Source organism: Aplidium turbinatum, chromosome 18 (assembly GCF_918807975.1).
Source record: "Aplidium turbinatum chromosome 18, kaAplTurb1.1, whole genome shotgun sequence".
NCBI lineage: Eukaryota > Metazoa > Chordata > Ascidiacea > Aplousobranchia > Polyclinidae > Aplidium > Aplidium turbinatum.
This window is the reverse complement of record NC_137489.1, coordinates 9,695,968-9,714,452: the sequence shown is the minus strand read 5'-3', so window position 1 is coordinate 9,714,452 and position 18,485 is coordinate 9,695,968. Positions and strand designations below refer to the sequence as shown.

At 36.8% G+C, this 18,485-nt stretch overlaps 1 protein-coding gene across 1 annotated transcript; it reads right to left on the bottom strand.

Annotated features, from left to right (window-relative positions):
- Nucleotides 1–13,635: 13,635 nt before the first annotated feature.
- Nucleotides 13,636–15,807, bottom strand: LOC145787161 (uncharacterized). Its single transcript, XM_082598890.1, has one exon. It carries the CDS (start codon nucleotides 15,784–15,786, stop codon nucleotides 13,852–13,854), a length of 1,935 nt encoding a protein of 644 aa, XP_082455016.1. The 5' UTR covers nucleotides 15,787–15,807; the 3' UTR covers nucleotides 13,636–13,851.
- Nucleotides 15,808–18,485: the final 2,678 nt, after the last annotated feature.

The window sequence follows — 18,485 nt, the reverse complement described above, 5'->3', positions numbered from 1 at the left end:
TCCTCGGAATTTGCACCACTTATCAGGGTTTGATTTAGGCCTACATAGGCTAGGCCTACGTGGTTTTACGTTGTTGTCAGGGGCGCCGGAACGACTTTTGACTGGGGGGGCAAGATTACGAAAAAAGGGCACTTTTGTTTACTAAAAGGCCAATTTTTTTCAAGTTTTAAGATAAGATATAGCGACAATGCTAATCTATCAGCTCACTATGTATTGAGTAATGATAGCCTACAAGTGTCCAGCAGGCCCGCAACCAGCAAATATTTTCGGGGGGGGGGCATTTAATTTTTATCAAAGAACAAACATTAAAATGATGCATTGTGACATTTTTATGTTAATGTCCACGCCCATTGATAGAGTGTGTGGCACTACCATGTTACGGTTCAGTGGTCATAACTTATGTCAATCACGTTTTTGTTTAGTACCGTACAGCATTCAAGGAAACTAGCCTTTGTAACCTTTTCTCATTTAGCTATGACTACCCAAGGAAGAAAATTACGATAATACAGTAATGTGTTCAGGTGATTACAAATAAAATACAACATCTGTAGGCTACGAACTGCATTGGCACGACTGGAGTCATAAATTAATCAATAACATATATTTACATCAACATAAACAAACAGATACATATGAATAAACTCAACACGGTAATTACAAATTACAATCCTGAAACATTTTGTTGGCTCAACAAGTTTTTATGTTTGTAGGCCCAAAGAAGTTGACTTTGCAAATGCAAAATGACATTTTAATTTAGAGCATAATGTCTAACTTTCTACTTGATTTGGCAAGTTCGTTTAACGCCAATTCCGCGCTGGGAATTTGAGTAGCCTACGATGGATTTGCATGAGAGCTAGTCCAGAAAGCCTGTCCTGCCCCATAGTGCTTCTAAGGTAACTTTTCAAGCGTCGTAGACAGGTAAATGTTCTTTCTGCAGAAGCAATTGTGACTGGAAGTGTAGCCAAAATTATCAAGAATTTGTAAATGTTTTGATAAAACTCTTTTTGGAATTCTATTGTTGACACCGCATCAATCGCACTTGCTGGACTTTCATCACTTAAAATTTTTTCAAAAAATTTCGGGGGTGGCAAATGCCCCCAATGCCCCCCCCCCTGGTTGCGGGCTTGGTGTCCGGGGTACAAAGAAAGGCATCATGCTATGGTATAATAATGTAACCTACTGTCAAGCCTTAAAGCAGCCTGCGGCCATGGCCGCTAAGTAGTGCTTGAATGACCGCCGGTGCTACCTACTCAATCGGCCAAGTTTGGCCGCCGGTCTCTTCTAGCCAATTGTTAAATTTCGCAATAGAATGATCGTGGATTAACTGTCGAAAATATGTAGTATCAAAGAGTGATGCAAAATTAGGTCGGCGCGTCGTAATCACCACTGTTGTATTGTGCGGAAATATTTGTTACGGTATTGATGGAATATATCCATCTGCGATCACCAGCGCTGTAAGTCTTGTTTGTAATTCCCGACGTTTATTTTCACAAAGTCTTAATCCGAAGTGCTAATTTACATCGGCTGGCAATATTGTCGTTTTTATGTCGATTCGATGTTGTCGGACATTGAATCGTTCTTAAAAAGGAGAACTAGGTTAGTTGACATCCCAGGGGAAAACATATTTTGATCATATCTTGCAAAAATTATGATTCTTTTAGTAATGTCCTTCACATCATTGAAATACTTATTTTATTACCTTGCCGTCATCGTCAACACATGTCGAACGTTGTTTTTCGTTGCTAAACAGAATTCTAAGTGAGTGGCGAACTTCTTTAAAATTAGCCACATTGGAGACACTCGTGCGAGTATCGTTAGATGGTCCCGCAGTACTACATTACAATCCCGATAAAGCAGTTATTGCGTGGTGCAACGATTCTATTGTAGGACTTCGCCCAGGCCCAGACTACAATAACGCTATAAGTGATCATTTTAGCATTGTTGCAAGTTTAATTCTATTTTCTTGTGCTATCGTTAATTTTATTTTGTATTTTGGCCTCCAAGCACGCAGATTTGGCCGCCGAGAAGGAGCTCCCTGTAGGCCACGACGGCTGACGGAAAAAAACGAGTTTTAAGGCCTGTAGCCTATTGTGTTGCAAAGTTTTGTGCCGTAAATATTATTTTGAGGCAAAAATGAAAGATTATAACTAGGCTAAAAGCGAATAGCAGAAATTGTTATATTGCAAAACGTGCAGTAGCTTACATGACTTTAAAAGGGCACCATTGCCCCCCCTGCCCCTCCATCTTCAGAAAAATTGAGGGCAGGGGGGGCATCCGCCCCCCCTGCCCCCCCGCTTCCGGCGCCTCTGGTTGTTGTAGCGTTGTGCATTTGACACATGCTGCATTGCTTGAAGCAATAAGCCTCCTTTAAATCAATCGTTCAGCATGAAACACAGTCAGTTTGTCAGTTTTCAGTATAGTTTCTGTTGGCCAGTTGTGTGGTGCCTTATTTTCTCAGTCAGTTTGCCACGGATTCCTTTCTTGGAAGTCACGGTGTTAGTTTAATTATGGTTGTAGTCAGAGATGGGCGTAATCTTGATCTTGAAGATCACTTTTTTTTGGTGATCTTGATCTTGATCTAAGATCACTTTTTTTGTGTGATCTTGATCTTGAAGAACAATAAGATCAAGATCACTTTAAAATTGAATTTTACTTCCTACATAGAGGCATTTTTTTAGAACTCGTACTGTACAAAGTAGTTAGTGGCAACTACTAACATTAAGCCACTGTTAATATGATATGTGCCCAACAAAAGACGATTTAAAGTCTCCATCAAATCTGGTCAGTGTTGCCATTTCAAAATTGAAAAAGTTTTCTGTGTTGGTCATAATGAAGAAGTCAACTTCCGTGTACTTTATGTTGACGTATAATAAAAAATGATTTAATGTGAATTTTGAAGAAATGTTTGCTTTTATTGACCCAATTTTAGATGTTTCAAAAGTCTAGAATGGCGGTGTTAAAAAATCTGAATTCTAGCCGACTTTGGTCATGTAAAGTGGTTTATTGCAGCAAATCAACCAGACCAAGACTTGTTTAGGGTCTGAGTATGGAGCGGTTTGTCGGACCGCAAACCTCTGAACTTTTTTGATAGCAGACAACAGTATCAAAGTTGCCAGGTGGGTAAATGGTGCAATAAACATTTACAAAATGCAGTGAAAGTTAAAACTACTTAGTAACACGAATAAAAACTCCCACATGAACCAGACAAAATTTGGTAAAAAATGATGCGGTTTAAACTTTATTTTTATTTATTTATTATAAATAAAAAGTATAAAACTAATTGCAAATTTTGCGACTTTTCAGAACTACTGTAATTAACCTCGGCCTTGGGGGTGACGTTGCGATTCTAAGCAAACTACGTCAACAATTGATATAGGCCTATAATAGCAACAGTCACTAACTTATTACAATTCTTAGGCCAGCGATCGAGTAGTTAAAAGTAAAAGTTAGCAATACCAACTATATACCTTTACCCAGATTGCTTATAGTTATTATTTTTTGCAACATCAGTGATCAAAAACTTCATTTTTTTTTCAAGTACACAAAAAGTGATCTTGAAAGTGATCTTGATCTTCAAGATCACGATCTTGATCTTCAAGTTCACATAGTTTGGTGATCTTGATCTTCAAGATCACCTATTCTTGGTGATCTTGATCTTGATCTTCAAGATCACCAATAGGCTACTGGTGATCTTGCCCATCTCTGGTTGTAGTGTAGTTTTTTATGTTGTGAATTAGTTTAACTCGTTCTATTTGAATTCAAGGTATTATTTGGCTACAACGTTCCGACGTGGAAGTTGATTCATTTTTGTGCAATAAACTCATACCTGCAAAGAAGAGCAAGGTATTATTCTCAAGGTTATCTCCACTACACGCTAGTACCCGGGATGTTGCTGTAGCAGCTATACAGCTAGGTATGGGCGGATGTTCAGACCACTCGACGTCCACTACAAATCAATGAAAAACGGACTGATTTTATGACTAGACTGATTTTATGACGTGTGTGCAGTGCGCACATTTTCCTTACAGACCAGCGACAGCATAAAGAAACAAAATGTGAAAAAGCAGAAATAGGCTAGCCTACAACAAAATTTATTTTTGCATATAGACTAACCTAGAACTTTCAAGAAACTTGAGATTAAACATGACCCAATGGCTGCGATTCTGGAACAGTAAGGCTAACCTGGCCAATGAAACTAAAATAATTATTTCTATAGCACTTTCTTTTAGGTTTTAAGCTGGTCGCAGATTACACAAATTGTAGGCTACCTAGCTTGCAAAGAGGTTACGCATAATTAAAAAGGTTATAGGTGAATTGTTCATAAACAGTTGTTCGTACAATAATTGTTCGTAAGCAGATGTTCGTAAAATGAAATCTTCGTAAAACAAGTAGGCTATTCGTAAATCATTTCTTCGTATAGGCTACATCAATTCTTCGTATAGAGCAGTGGTTCCCAACCTTTTGGTTGTCACGGACCCCTTTAGACAAATTATTAATTCTGCGGACCCCTACTACCTAAATTTTGCCTCCACTACTTTACTGTGTCATATTGCATTGCCGCTATGACTCCTGCGGCAAATATCAGGTTAAACAGTTGCTCAAATAAGAAAATGAATGAATTGTTCAAGAAATGTCAGCAGTATTTGAATATTATAAACCATTAAGGTTTTGCCACCTTTTCCTTTTGTTGGTTTTGTTACTGTATTTCTTTTTTACAATATCATTTCTTTTTGCGTTCTGACAAAGAAAAATAAATTGAATTGAATTGAAAAAAAAAATTAAGGTGACCCAAAGCCGAAACTTTTTCAATGTAAGCAAATTTAATGAGATAGCTGTTGTTGCCTTTCCTGAACTAAACGACTGAACTGTGGTTGAGTTTTTGACAATGCAACACGCATGTCATCTTCAACGTCCATGCAATTTCGATGTTTAGTTTTTATTGTAACGAGAGCTGAGAATCCTGCCTCGCAAAGGTTAAGTGGTTATGAATGGTAACAAAACAATAATCGCTTGCTTTGCCAAGAATGAGTAGGTTTGCAGTTGTGAGCACCAGAATTATTCCATAGTTTTTGAATGAAATTCAATGCGTAATAACTCTTTTTATCTCAAATCAATTAAGTCATCTTTACTGAGATCGTCATCGCTAATGTTGTTCAAGTCAAAAAGAAAAGGATTTCGAATCCATGTTTCAACTTCGTTCGGCAGGTGTTCTAAATTAAAATAACGTCGAAATGCATTTGCAGGGTTTCCAAGTGTGCGCAAAATTTTTCTCCCATAGAGATCAAAAGAGTACATTCTCTTTGAGTTTCATCCATCAAGATAAGATCTTCTAACATTGGAAAGTTAGCGTAATTACCTGCTTCCAATCTGCGTTTTCAAACCGGCAACTTGGCTAAAAACGCCTTCAGTTTTTCAGCTGCATCAATTATTGTCACACCTGGTCCTTGATTATGTCATGCAATGCCATGATTAACATTTTTAATATGACCCAAAATATCGGCTAAGTAGGCCATGCCGTATAGAAAACTTTTACTCTCAAATAATTTTGAGAGTGAATAGCCTACCTCATTTTTTAGCTGCTGCAGTCGTTTTAAAACTTCTCTAGATAACAAACGTAGCCTAGGCTACCTCAAAATGATACAAAAGTACTTCGTAATCTGATCCTATAGCCTACTTCTTGACAGAGCGCTTTAAAAGTACGGCGTACTTGACACTTAAACAGAGAAATGAAAGTAAAAAGATCGCTTTTCTTTTTTTCTTTCCATAATTCATCAAGGTAATCACGGACCCCCAAATGCTTTCTTACGGATCCCCAAGGGGTCCGCGAACCCCAGGTTGGGAACCACTGGTATAGAGGAATTGTTCGTGAACAGGTGATAGATCAATTGTTCGTAAACAGCTATTTAGTTGCTACCCAGGGGCGCCGGAAGCGGGGAGGCAAGGGGCATCATCGAGGGGCAGGGGAGCAATGATGCCCTTTTGAGGTCATGTATAGCTATACTGCACATTTTGCAATATAACAATTTCTGCAATTCACGTTTAGCCTAATTATAATCTTTCATTTTCCCGCAAAATAATATTCACACACAAAATTCTGTAACACACTAGCCTAGGTTAGGCTACATCATTATGACGTAGCATGATGCCCTTCTTTGTATAGGCCTACCAGACACTTGTATCATTACTCGATAGTGAGCTGATAGATGAGCATTATCACTATAGCCTACCTTATCTTAAACTTTTTTAAAAAATTGGCCTTTCAGCAACAAAAGAGTTCTTTTTCATAATCCTGCGCCCCAGTCAAAAATCGTTCCAGCGCCCCTGTGTTACTTGTGTAGGATAATTCTTTTGAAAATTTTCAAATTTCCAATAAGTGGTTTCTTACGCTTGTGCGTTAAGTGCACTATAATCTTTGTAATAAAGCTGCCCACCATACAAAAGTTTTGGATTTCCTTTTTCCCTGCGCACAAAGTGTAATGCCATTCTGAATCAGGGACTCTACACTGTCTGCTCGTCTACAGCACGACACATCCAGCACATCTCTAGTAGGCTATATACGCTACCCTAATTAATTGTTCGTAAGCAATTGTAACTGTTTTACGAACAATTAATGTTACGTCAATTGCATGCACGAAGAAATGCTTTACGAAGAATTGTGTTACGAAGAATTAATTTTACGAACAACTGTTTACGAAAAAAACGTCGGACACCAATTAAAAATGGTCTGTTTATGGTATGAGCTGGTGTCCGCCCCTATAGTTCAATTGATTAGCGCGTGACTTCGTCGATGAAAAAGCTTCAAGATCAAGCTGCGTTGGTTCGACTCTCGGGGTGTGCGCTTGAGTAACGCATTCTAAGGACTGCTCTCCATTCAGCGGCACCTGATGGATGGAATAATTCCTTGGCAACAAGATTTCAGCAATCGGAAATTTTATTCTGTAAATCTCGGTCACCGGCCCTGTGTCAAAAGCCTTTACAAGTAGCCTACGCGAAACTATCAGAAATAATCTATCAAGGCTTTGTCAGTCCGGGGATAGATTCAAAACCAACCAAGCTTGGTTCTAGCAATATTTTTTGGCGCCACATTTCTTGCTTTTTACCTTGGGCCTACTCCTTTTTTTATAAGCATTAGGCTACATCCGCTACCTATGGTAGCCTATAAATAAATTTATATGCAAAAAAGTGTTTAATTACAAATAGTTTGACTTTTGAAAAATACCTTATTACTACTTTCCTAAATAGGCTACCTACTTTCGTAAAAGTCATTTTGCTGAACCGCATAAGCTATAGCCTACAATCGGCAACAAAGTAGGCTACCTGTACGGGCAATCGTTCCCCAAATCAAACGCCACATAAAACCGTTAAGGTTTCTTTAACCTGGTGTTTTACGTCATGGAATATCACTAAAAAATGACCAGAGATTGCATCATATTTCGTAGCACCTGTAAAACATTGCACAATCCTTTTCAACATCTGTGGGAATTGCTTCACAATGTTTATCACTGTTACGTCACAGAAGCTGGTTACGTGCATTTGAAATATCTCAAGTCAGTTTCGTCATTTTAGAATTGTCGTTAGAAAGGTTGGTCGAATAAACTGTTTTCCTTGTGCTTACCAACTATAGACGAAATTTCCGTCTTTTATCCTCAGTAATCTGTATTGCGTTGCGCCGCCCTTTCGACAGCCTGTGACTATTTTTTCTTAAATACAATTCGTGAAAAGACGTTTTCAGAAGAGTATTTTTCGGTGTCATTGCATACAGATGAAAGGATTCGGGAATTTTAGGTTACAACTTTTCCACGAAGATATTATGGTTTTCCGCTGTGACCAGTAGCCTACCCAGCTCACAAAAGTTGCTGTGCTGTAGGCCTATCGTTTCAACGTCTGGCTACAATGTAAAAAGGGCAATTTGCTGGTTGTGTGATGAGTTGATCACATTTGACCACAAGAACCGAAACAAATTCAAAGGTTTTGGCGCAACACTATGCTTTTATCAAGAAGATAACAATGGCTATCAAAAAAGCAAACCTCTTATTTCTTGTTAAATATTTTGCTTGTTAAATAGTTTGTTGTCATCGCTGGGCGATACAACTCCAGGTGAGGATTTCTGTCTGAAGAGCGATGGTAGCCAACTTCTCCAATGCAAAATTTCTTTTGATCAAGCACTTCACAATACTCTGCTTACAAGTGTCGTTTAATAAAATATCAACGGGTTAAGCAATGACAAACGCATTTAAAAACGTGTACTTGAACTTTGCTACGAGCAGCTGAGGATAGGGAGTGCAAGAGTCACAAGTTCAATTCAACAAAAAATCGATATTAAATCTAGAGTCAATCGAAAAGGATGAATGGTTGCAAAAATTACTAAGGTATTGTAATGCAGTAGTTGCATGCAAGACATACGGTACTTAGTTATTTACGTGTTTCAGAAACTAAATATACGCTGTGCTTTTTACATCAGGTAACCAATGCCCCATATACAGTAACAAGTTGGCTAGATTTCTAGTTGTGTATTGAAAAATATCTCACTCTTTGACCAATTCGACATCATGGTCTACTTCGTTCGAAGGCAGAAAAGTAAAACCTGATAATCATAACGCTGGCTATAATGTGCAGCATGACAAACAAATTACATTGTAGCTCACGTTACTTGGCAGAAGCGTGAAAATCAAATTCCGTCTACTCACATGCTAATGTCAATAACAAAGGGTTCATTCAACATTAAAGCCACCACAAACTTTGTAAAGTTACCGAAATCTAATATTTTAGTTTTAAAAGCAACTCGTGAAGTGAAAACTTCATAAATTTAGTAAATAAAAGTGGACAAACGGTTCAAATAATAAGTTTTTGACCGTATTTAGCATGAAATTTCTATTCAGAAACCTTGCGATTACAACAGAAAAATGAGCGTTTGAGTTGCCTGCTCTAATTGTTTCGATGTGAAATGATCTCAGTTTTACATAACTCACTAAATTGAGCATCAATTGTATATCAATCATAGCCTAAACAACTTGTTAAATTAGAACTGTTAAACGCAGATATGAATATGACCACACTGTGGATATTTTTTCGTGTGTGATTAATTACATTGGGTGCGCAGAGAAGTAGTACTACTGTGTACAACACCGAATCTTGTACGTGCTAAAACTTGTTTCCCAAATAGGATTTGATGACGTTACATCATAAAACTATGCACGATGTAAGAAACAGTAATTGGAGACTTACTGCAACAGGGACACAGCCACGGGGGGGGGGGGGAAATCCCCCCCGAAATTGTATCTTGTCCCCACCCAGTACAAAATGCTTTACTACGTACTATTACAACGTTTTAATACAATTCCAATTCATCTTGAATGAGGTTCCTCCCAGACAGTTGCTTTTGAACCCCTAAAATTTTCTTTCTAGCCACGTCACTGTACTGCAGTTAGATCCAGAAGGTTGTTTTTATGAAATTAACACGCAATATTAAATTTAGTCAATGTTTGACTGCATCACCGCATACAGTCGTACTAATCTGAATGTCATAATATTAAAAAATTATTAAAAACAGATAAGAGGATTGTGATTATAGACAATTGGGCAGCAGCATGGGTTGATATAATACGCAGCTATGAACTGGGTACATTGGAGTGTGTAAAACTTAAAATATATACATAAAAATAAACAAACCGGCGTCACTTTTTTCTAATTAGTTGTTGAAATAAAAATATGGCACTTGCTGTGGGAGTTCATTACATTGCAAAAAAATGTATTTTTGAAACAAAGTATGCACTGTAGTTAGGAGAACATGGTTTCATTTTACTACTAATTAATGTCATGAGAGAACGTTCTAAGATAATACAAGAGCAAATGCTATCGTTTCAAAGACAAATTTTTAATGCACGGTTGACGTTACGTTACAAAGGCTTGCGTCCAAGTTGACGCAATCGGGGTGCACGTTTGAAGCTCTATGTCAGGGGTTCTTAACCAGGGGTGCACGGCTGCACGCACCACTAAGGGGTGCGAGACCTGTGCCTAGGCGGTGCGGGGATGCTGAATTATCAAGGTTTGTTATAATATGATGTAAGAAGCAAAGTTGTTTTATCAGGTTTCAACAAAAATTTCGAACTGTAGGCGACTAGGCTACTACTTTTCAGCCAATCCTTGGAGAGGGTGCGAGAACTGGTTGGTAATTTCAAGGTGGTGCCGACAAGGCAAAAGGTTAAGAACCGCTGTTCTATGGGTATCAAATGCCATCATCAACTAGAAAAACATTTTAGCAGATCTGAAAACTGTTTATGTTAACCATGTTTGCAAAAACTACGTCTTTATAATGTAAAAAGACAGATTTTGCTCGATGAGAAATGATTGACAAAGCTACGACCTTTAACCGGAATGGCCCGTTTCGGTGAGTCCGATTCGGTGAGTCAGATCCCTATTCGGTGATTTTTTCAATTTTTTTTTTTAAATTCTCGGGTACCATAGCCTAATTATTATTGCCGTTTTAGGGTTAGGGGTTAAAGGTTAGGAACTCACCGAATCGGACTCACCGAATAGTAGCAGACCCACCTGTAACATACGAAGAAATCAAGCACACACCTATTTCTTAAAAAACATCATTCAGTGACACGTTGTATATTAAGTATAGACAGTGATCATGGAACAACAATCACAACACATTACAGTAAATCAAATCACAAGTACAGAAAATGTTTAAAATACTGTAGAGGAATGACAGTCATTCAAAAATGTTGGTCTTACAGCTTGCTACAAGAACACATTAACAACTTTAAGAGAGACCCAAACAACGGTGTTTGGTTCTTTCTTTACTTGAAATAGATTGGCATGTAATAAAAACGCATTGCGATTCACAAACAACTTCTTTCATGTGAGTGATGTTACCTTGCATCACTAATGCCAAAGATAAAATCTAATCTAGCAGATTTTACTATACAGTTTTACTTTCAGTTCAGTTCTCAAAACGTAAGCCAGCAGATTCATTCCATCAAAGTTTCACAATGCTAAGAGTACAACGTGATCATGACCTTTCATATGAATAACATGATTTTTGTATTATTTTGCATACCTGCATAACTTACTGTATAAAATCTGTGAACAAACTGAACTATATCGATGTGTCACAGCTTGACCAATGAATATAAAAACACACGCAAAAATTTATTGACAAGGACTTGGAGAGTTACATACAATTTCCACGAGCAACGCTGATGGAAATTGTATACAGCGGATGGATGCAGCGCTATCTGTAAAAACATACTATTTTCATCATCTTTACCTTGTTGACAATGACAATAATTGTCTTGCGAAAACTAACACCCCTCTGTCGCATGCAAATCATAAATCAAAAGGTATACAGCACAGATTTACACTGATATCTCGTAATTGAACACCTTTATGAAGTATATAACTATTAATAAAAAATCCAATTTACTTTGAAAATTTGCAATAAATGCAGCGTACATTTTTTTGCGTATGGAAAATAGCAACAATTTGCTGCTCATAATTTTAGTTGTACTTAATTTTTATCACCATTCTAGGCAAACTTAATTTACTCCAAAATCCTTCATATATATTATACTGCACAGTGCACAAAAGGACTAATTGCTATGTACCATGGACCTCTTTGCAAAATTTTGATAAATTGTTTACAAACAAAAAGAAAATATATTTTGTAGTATGAGAAAAGACAACAACTGTAAACAGATGCCGCAGTTGGTGCTCAAGACAAAAAAAAAAACTGAAAAAATACGGCCAGTCGACCACATTTACAATATCATCTATAATTCATATTAGCAAGCGACCAAATCATCAAATTTGAATGGAATTAGTTTAGCAAGATACATTGAGTGTAAATGTTTTCTGTATACATAAATATGTTCTTATTTATAGGCAATGGGCTTTCATACAACAAAGAAAGAAAATAACGTACATAGATATACAATACAATCATATATACTGTATAACTGTATTATGCAGTCGGATTCAAATGTAGTTAAATATGGAATAGCCACTACATTGAAGAATCTTATCAAAACATCAACTCACAATGCTGAATGGACATGATGCAACTTAAGATCTAGGTTGCTTCAAATATCATCTTTTGATAAAGTTGATATCAAAGTTATGACGATTCCTAAAGAAAGCATTTCTGCAGCTATTAAAGCCAGCTGCATGAACAAAGTATATAATATACATCATTAAGGGACGTTAAATCGTACAAGCTCAAAAAGCTGAAAAGAAATCAACCAATGTTGTATCACACATATCATTTTAAACTCGGAATGGCTCGTTTCGGTGAGTCCGATCCCTATTCGGTGATTTTTTCAAATTTTTTTTAAATTATCAGGTACCGTAGCCTAATTATCATTGCCGTTTTAGGGTTAGGGACTCACAGAATAGTAGCAGACCCTTTTAAACTTGTATCTGTTCATAAAGCCTCGTAGGCAAGTTGGTGTCTTGGAGATTCATGGTGTGGTTAATAGACCAGATTTTGGTTCCAGAATGTTTCTGGTACAAAAATAAAAAAAAGCATTTTGATTTAGGCTAAAAACAAGGTTAAATGGTTATGATACGTAGATACTGTAAGTGGTCGAACAAATGGTTTATTGTTGGTCCACCACTTATGAAGTTAACATTTGCACTAAAAAACACATTTTAAATGTATCGTTTATGGCAGTGGTTCCCAACCTTTTTTAAGTGAACCCAGTTAAAAAAATATTGCGACCCAAGCATAAGCTGATATTTTGTTTTGAAGAGATGCAGTGGTAATTTTTATAACAAGTTACATGTCTATGAAAACCTGTCCATGGGAAAAAGCTGTGCTTGCCAAGTTGAATAAAATATGATTCCAGAACCTGAACACTACAGTGGTCTATATTTGTGAGAAAAGGAATGTAAGTAAGCCTTAAATGTCACAGTCAATCTCTGGCATCCACTGATGAAAACAATTGGATATTCAATGCATCTGCAGGCACACCACTACCCTTGAATGTTAAAGAAGTCTATGGGCAGTAGACATCACATACTAAAAACAGAAGAATGTATTAAATAAAGTAAGCTAGGCTATTTGAAAAAAAGAATCAGCTAATATTTACTTTAGAGCTTCTGTCTACAAAGTATATCCAACAGTTTCAAAGTGTATTGTGCTTGAATGATAACTTGGCTAATAAGACTGGATTTAGTGCAATGTTGAAATCATACTGACAAAACTTTATACTTAATATCACAAAAGTGTGTTGCCTGACCAATGATCAAGCTGATGATTGCTTTTGCAGACCACACATGTGTTTCGAAACACAAGGCTACCAGTATGATTTCTATTGAACTTTTTTGTAACGCAGCAGCACATTATCATCAGCTACCATGCTGGGACTGGGACACAAAACAAACGCAAAATGTGTGGCTGTGCTTAGACAAAATTCACACATCTCACGAAAAACATTAATGCTTCGAGTTATTCTTCTGATATTTTTATTCTGCAAGAGCCTACCAGTGTGATTTACAGGCAAAACTCTGATGCTTTTAAAATCTAAATGGCAATTAATTAACTAAGAGAGGAAAGAAATTCCGCAAATTTATGACATTTGAAAAACACAGCTTTACTGGTATATTATTTGCTTCATCAGTTGTTCTATACGGTACCGACTATACCAAACATTTTCTTGTTCGAAAACAAATAAGCAACCAAAACATTTTTGGCAACCCAACATTATGTCGAGACCCAAAGGTTGAGAATCACTGCTTTATGGAATAGAACCAGATTTATACAGATGTTGATTTACACAAAATGTACTTTGTTTTTATTACGAAATCTGTAATGTAGCGCCATCTGCCAACAAAACAGTAGCATTTTTACGGTTTGTGAAAACGAGTGTAACGCCGTGACTCTTCATGAACGTCCATTTCATTTGCTTTGAACTCATTAAGTTCTTTGCGAATAGATGCTTTGTCCATAGGCGTGAGACGTGTCCAAGGTTTCTCGTTTCGCCGATCATAATTCTGTACTTCATACACTTCCACATATTCATGCCAATTAATTAGAACCTTCCGTTCCACCAGTTCCTGCACTGTGGGTCGCATAGACAGCTTTCTACTCAACTGCTTCTTGACTTTCTCCCTTTCTTTGAAACGTGCTTCCACACTATTATTTGGCAATATATTTCGTTCTTGTAACTCTGACTTGGAAGGGCGTTGACTCAAGTGTCGTGTAAGATTTTGCCTTACAGTTGAGCTTTGTTCCTCCTTGTTTTGGGGACTGGGAATATTGTTACGATTCTCTACATCACTTCTCTCTGAGCGATTTGCTAATCTTAAATTTAGAGTATCTTTTCTTGCTATCTTAGCAGCTAACCCACCAACTCCAACTTCTTCATCGTCCTCTTCATCCTCCTCCTCTTCATCTCTGTACAAAATAGAACCAGAAGAATCAGAGTCATCAGCATCTCCATTTTGTGAGGAAGGATCATCATAATCTTGTTGCCACCGAGGAGGATTGGATGGCGGAAAATGTAAAGGAGCATTCAACTGGGTGTTTTTTTTTATTATATCAGCACTTGAAGCAAACATAATGCCAGAGTTTCTTGGTTGAGGGTTAATCTTTGCATTATCAGAAGATGGGGTCTGATATTGGTTTGTGTAGTCTGTTGGAGGTTTGGGTGGCAATAATTTGGGAGTTTCATTATAGTTTTGCACAGGATTTTGATTTTGAGTTACTTTCACAGGCTTTGGTGGCGGTTTTGGAGGAGGACCTTTCTGAGCTAAAGATGAAGCAGGAGGAATCTCAGCATTGTTCACAGTTTGAGTAACCTTTATAGTTCTTACCGCAGCAACTGGACGAGGCAATACCTTATTTCCAGAGCTTGACGGAACACTTGCTTCAGAACATCTGTTGGCAACAGAACCTTCAACATCAATTGGTTCCATGTTTTTTTCTAATTTTTTGCTAAAATCTTGGGAAAGTCGATTACTTGAATTGGGGGGCATTAAAGCAGTTGTAGCTCTATTGCTGTTAACACTTTTATTCTTACTTTCTGGTTCAATGGATTGATCAAGACTAGATTGTAAGCCTAATGCGGTTCTGGCCATTGGTTCAGGAGCTGCTGTACTTTGGGTTGACATTGTACTTGTGTTTGCAGTAGAAGATGAGTCTGTTACAGATGCTTTTTGAAATAAGCCTACTGCAACTAAATGATTGCCATCACGGTTTGGCATTTGAAAGCGTCCAACATTTACAGATGGCAATGTATCAACAGAACTTGCACTATCTTTGGAGATAGAATCAGCAGCAGTAGCAAGATGGTAAGAATGTCTATGTTGTTTTGAATTCATTTCATCACTTCTTGAAATCTCATCAGAGGAAGATTTTTGATGCATATAGGGATGCTGCAGTGCATCATTTTTGTCACCTATACTTTGCTCTTGTGTTTCATCTGATTTCTCTGACAAGTCGGACGATGAACCAGACATGCGTTGATCCCCATGCACAGTTTTTCGGTAAGTGGGTCCATTATAGTCTTTTAAAACGCCTCGCTTTAAAAGATCTTCTCTCGTGCTTCGAATTGATATCTTGTGCTCTAAAGTAGTCGCTGTTCTAGAAAATTTTTCACTTTTCTTCTTTCTCTTCCATTTCCAAGGACGAAATATTTTTGACCAATTGGTTTGAGGTTTTTCTTTCTTGACTTTATTTTCATCTGAGACAGATAAGCTTGAACTTGGTATATCAGAGTTTTGATCTTCGACTTCATTTTGATTCACAGTATCACTAAAAGTTTGACTTCTAGTAGACATCTTCAGCAGGAAATGTTCCCAATACCTTATTTATAATTTAAAATTAAGAATGGTTAATTTAACATCAGAAATGATTTTCTTGCTGATCTGTTAAATAAGTCATGTCATAACAAACTTAAGTCAATATCATTTCGGTCCATCACACAATCTGTTTTAGCAATATCCGAGTCAGGGTTGGAAAAAATCATGATTTTTTTAAAAAAATCAAAAAAATCGGATTTTTTTGATTTAAATCGGATTTTTTTGATTTAAATCAGATTTTTTTGATTTTTTTTATATAAAAAAGCGTCGAGTCTACTTGGGGGGAAGAGATCATTGTAGTAAGATAGCAGAATTATTTTTAACCCCTTGATTGATTGAAAGGCTTTGGTTTGCAAGTGTTTAATCATTTTTATTATCATATTGTAGGCTAGCCTGTCTGTTGCACATATTTTTAAGTAGGTGTGATATGTTGCTTTATACTAAATCATAATGTGCATATCGAGATTGAGGTACGTCTCAGACTGTCATCTCACTACACTAAGATCTTTCCTTAGGTTTGAGCACACATCACTTTGCTTTTTTGCTCAACTGATGCATAGCCTACAACCACTCTTTTTGGCTTTTGCAAAGAAAGTTTACCGGTGTAATATAATTATGTTACCGACATTCCATACCAAAACAATAAAAGTTCAAATGACACAAAATTGCAGTTTATTTTGCATTGAGAAGTTTGTACATAAATACAAGCTCACCAGCTTTTGCAGTGCCCAATCGATTTCGAGCTTCTGATTGAACCAGACCAAAAGTGGAAAAAACTCGCTCAAAAACTATGTTTAGTGAACAACACCGTTTGTGAACTGCCAAGTAAACTAAGTTGCCTTTCAAAGCATGCATAGCCTATAGCCTAAAGTATTTAAATATAACTTTTGTATTGCAGAGAAGCAGTGAAACGTTTGTTGATGTATTTATTTTTATTTTAGCAAATAAAAAATCATTTGATTTTTTTAATTGATTTTTTTGATTTTTATTGTTTGATTTAAATCATGATTTAAATCAATGATTTAAATCATTTGATTTAAATCAACCAACCCTGATCCGAGTCTTAGGTATACTACAGCTGATAAAAAAATAGCGACATGAAAACTGATTGAAAAGTCAGCAAATTACAATTTGTTTTGACATGGGATGGTCTCATCAGCATAGCATAGCCAGTTCAAGAAAAGGCAAACAAGCAAAATAACTTGCAGACTTAAGTTGATGCTTATAATCCTTACATGGCAGATCTTTCATCAGAATTTTAGCTATTGACTTCACAAATTCTATCAAAACAACATGAGTATATAATAAGCATATTAAATAGGCAACTAATTGAAAAAAAGGGTGCAACCTAATTTGTATCATGAACAATTTGTACTGTCAGTTCATACCTTGAAAAGATTGAGAGAAAAAATTAAAAAAGCCGAAGTTGCTGACCAAAGCTTCCGCAAGGTTAGTGTATCGGAGTATCGATAGTTAGGGTATCGGTATCCGCAAACAAACAAACTGAAAAGATCGAGAGAAAAATATCGAACATCGCTGATCGCAGTTTCCGTTTTTCTGCAAACATTTTAAAATTACTGGTAATGATCCTAAGAGTTTGCCGAAGTCGCTGATTGCAGTTTTCGCAAACATTTTAAAGGGTTAGGGTTGATCAGAGTTTCCGCAAGCATTTTAAAAGGGTTAGGGTGTTTCTGCAAACAAACAAACTGAAAAGATCGAGAGAAAAAATAAAACAAAGCCGAAGTCGCTGATCGCAGTTTCCGTTTTTCCACAGTTTCCGCAAACATTTTAAAATTTTCGGTAATGATCCTAAAAGTTTGCCGAAGTCGCTGATTGCAGTTTCCGCAAACAATTTAAAAGGGTTAGGGTTGATCGGAGTTTCCGCAAACATTTTAAAATTTCTGGTAATGATTCTAAGAGTTTTGGTTTGTTTGCGGAAACTGCAATCAGTGACTTCGTTTTTTTTTTTAATTTTTTCTCTTGATCTATTCAAGGTACGAACTGATGGTACGAATTGTTCATGGTACGAATTAGGTTGCATCCGAAAAAAATAACAATCTTATCACCAGGGCCCACAAGAGGGGGGGACAACCGGTGCATTGCACCGGGGCCCGGTGAGTTCAAGGGGGCCCGACAAAATGTCTAAATTCACGCGATAAAAAAGATTGATTTCAACAATTTTGCATAAAATATTGTTTTTATATTAGTTCCGTATGTCGAATGGGGCCCCCTTATGGGTAGCCTAGGCCCTTTTTTTTAAATTACAGAATTTTCAATTTTTTGAGTTAAGGGGGGCCCGACAAAATGTTTAAATTTGCGTGCTCAGGTCGATTTTGCATAAAATATTGTTTTTTTATATGAATACAGTATTAGTTTTGTATTTTGAATGGGCCCCCTCATGGGTATATGCCCTTTTTTAGAACAACAATATTTTCATTTTTTTGCGTTCAGGGGGCCAATAAAATGTTTAAATTTGAGTGTTAAGGTCAATTTTGCATAAAATTTTTTTAATATTTTGAAGTTGTTATTTCTTATATGAAGTTGGTATTTCCTTTATTGAAGTTGGTATTTCTTAATGTCATGAACAATAGCAATGCATTCATCCTAAGTTTGCTGCCCTAGTCTCTGCAGCAGATTTCATGGTCAGAAATGGTATTGTATGTTAATGTAAAGCTGTA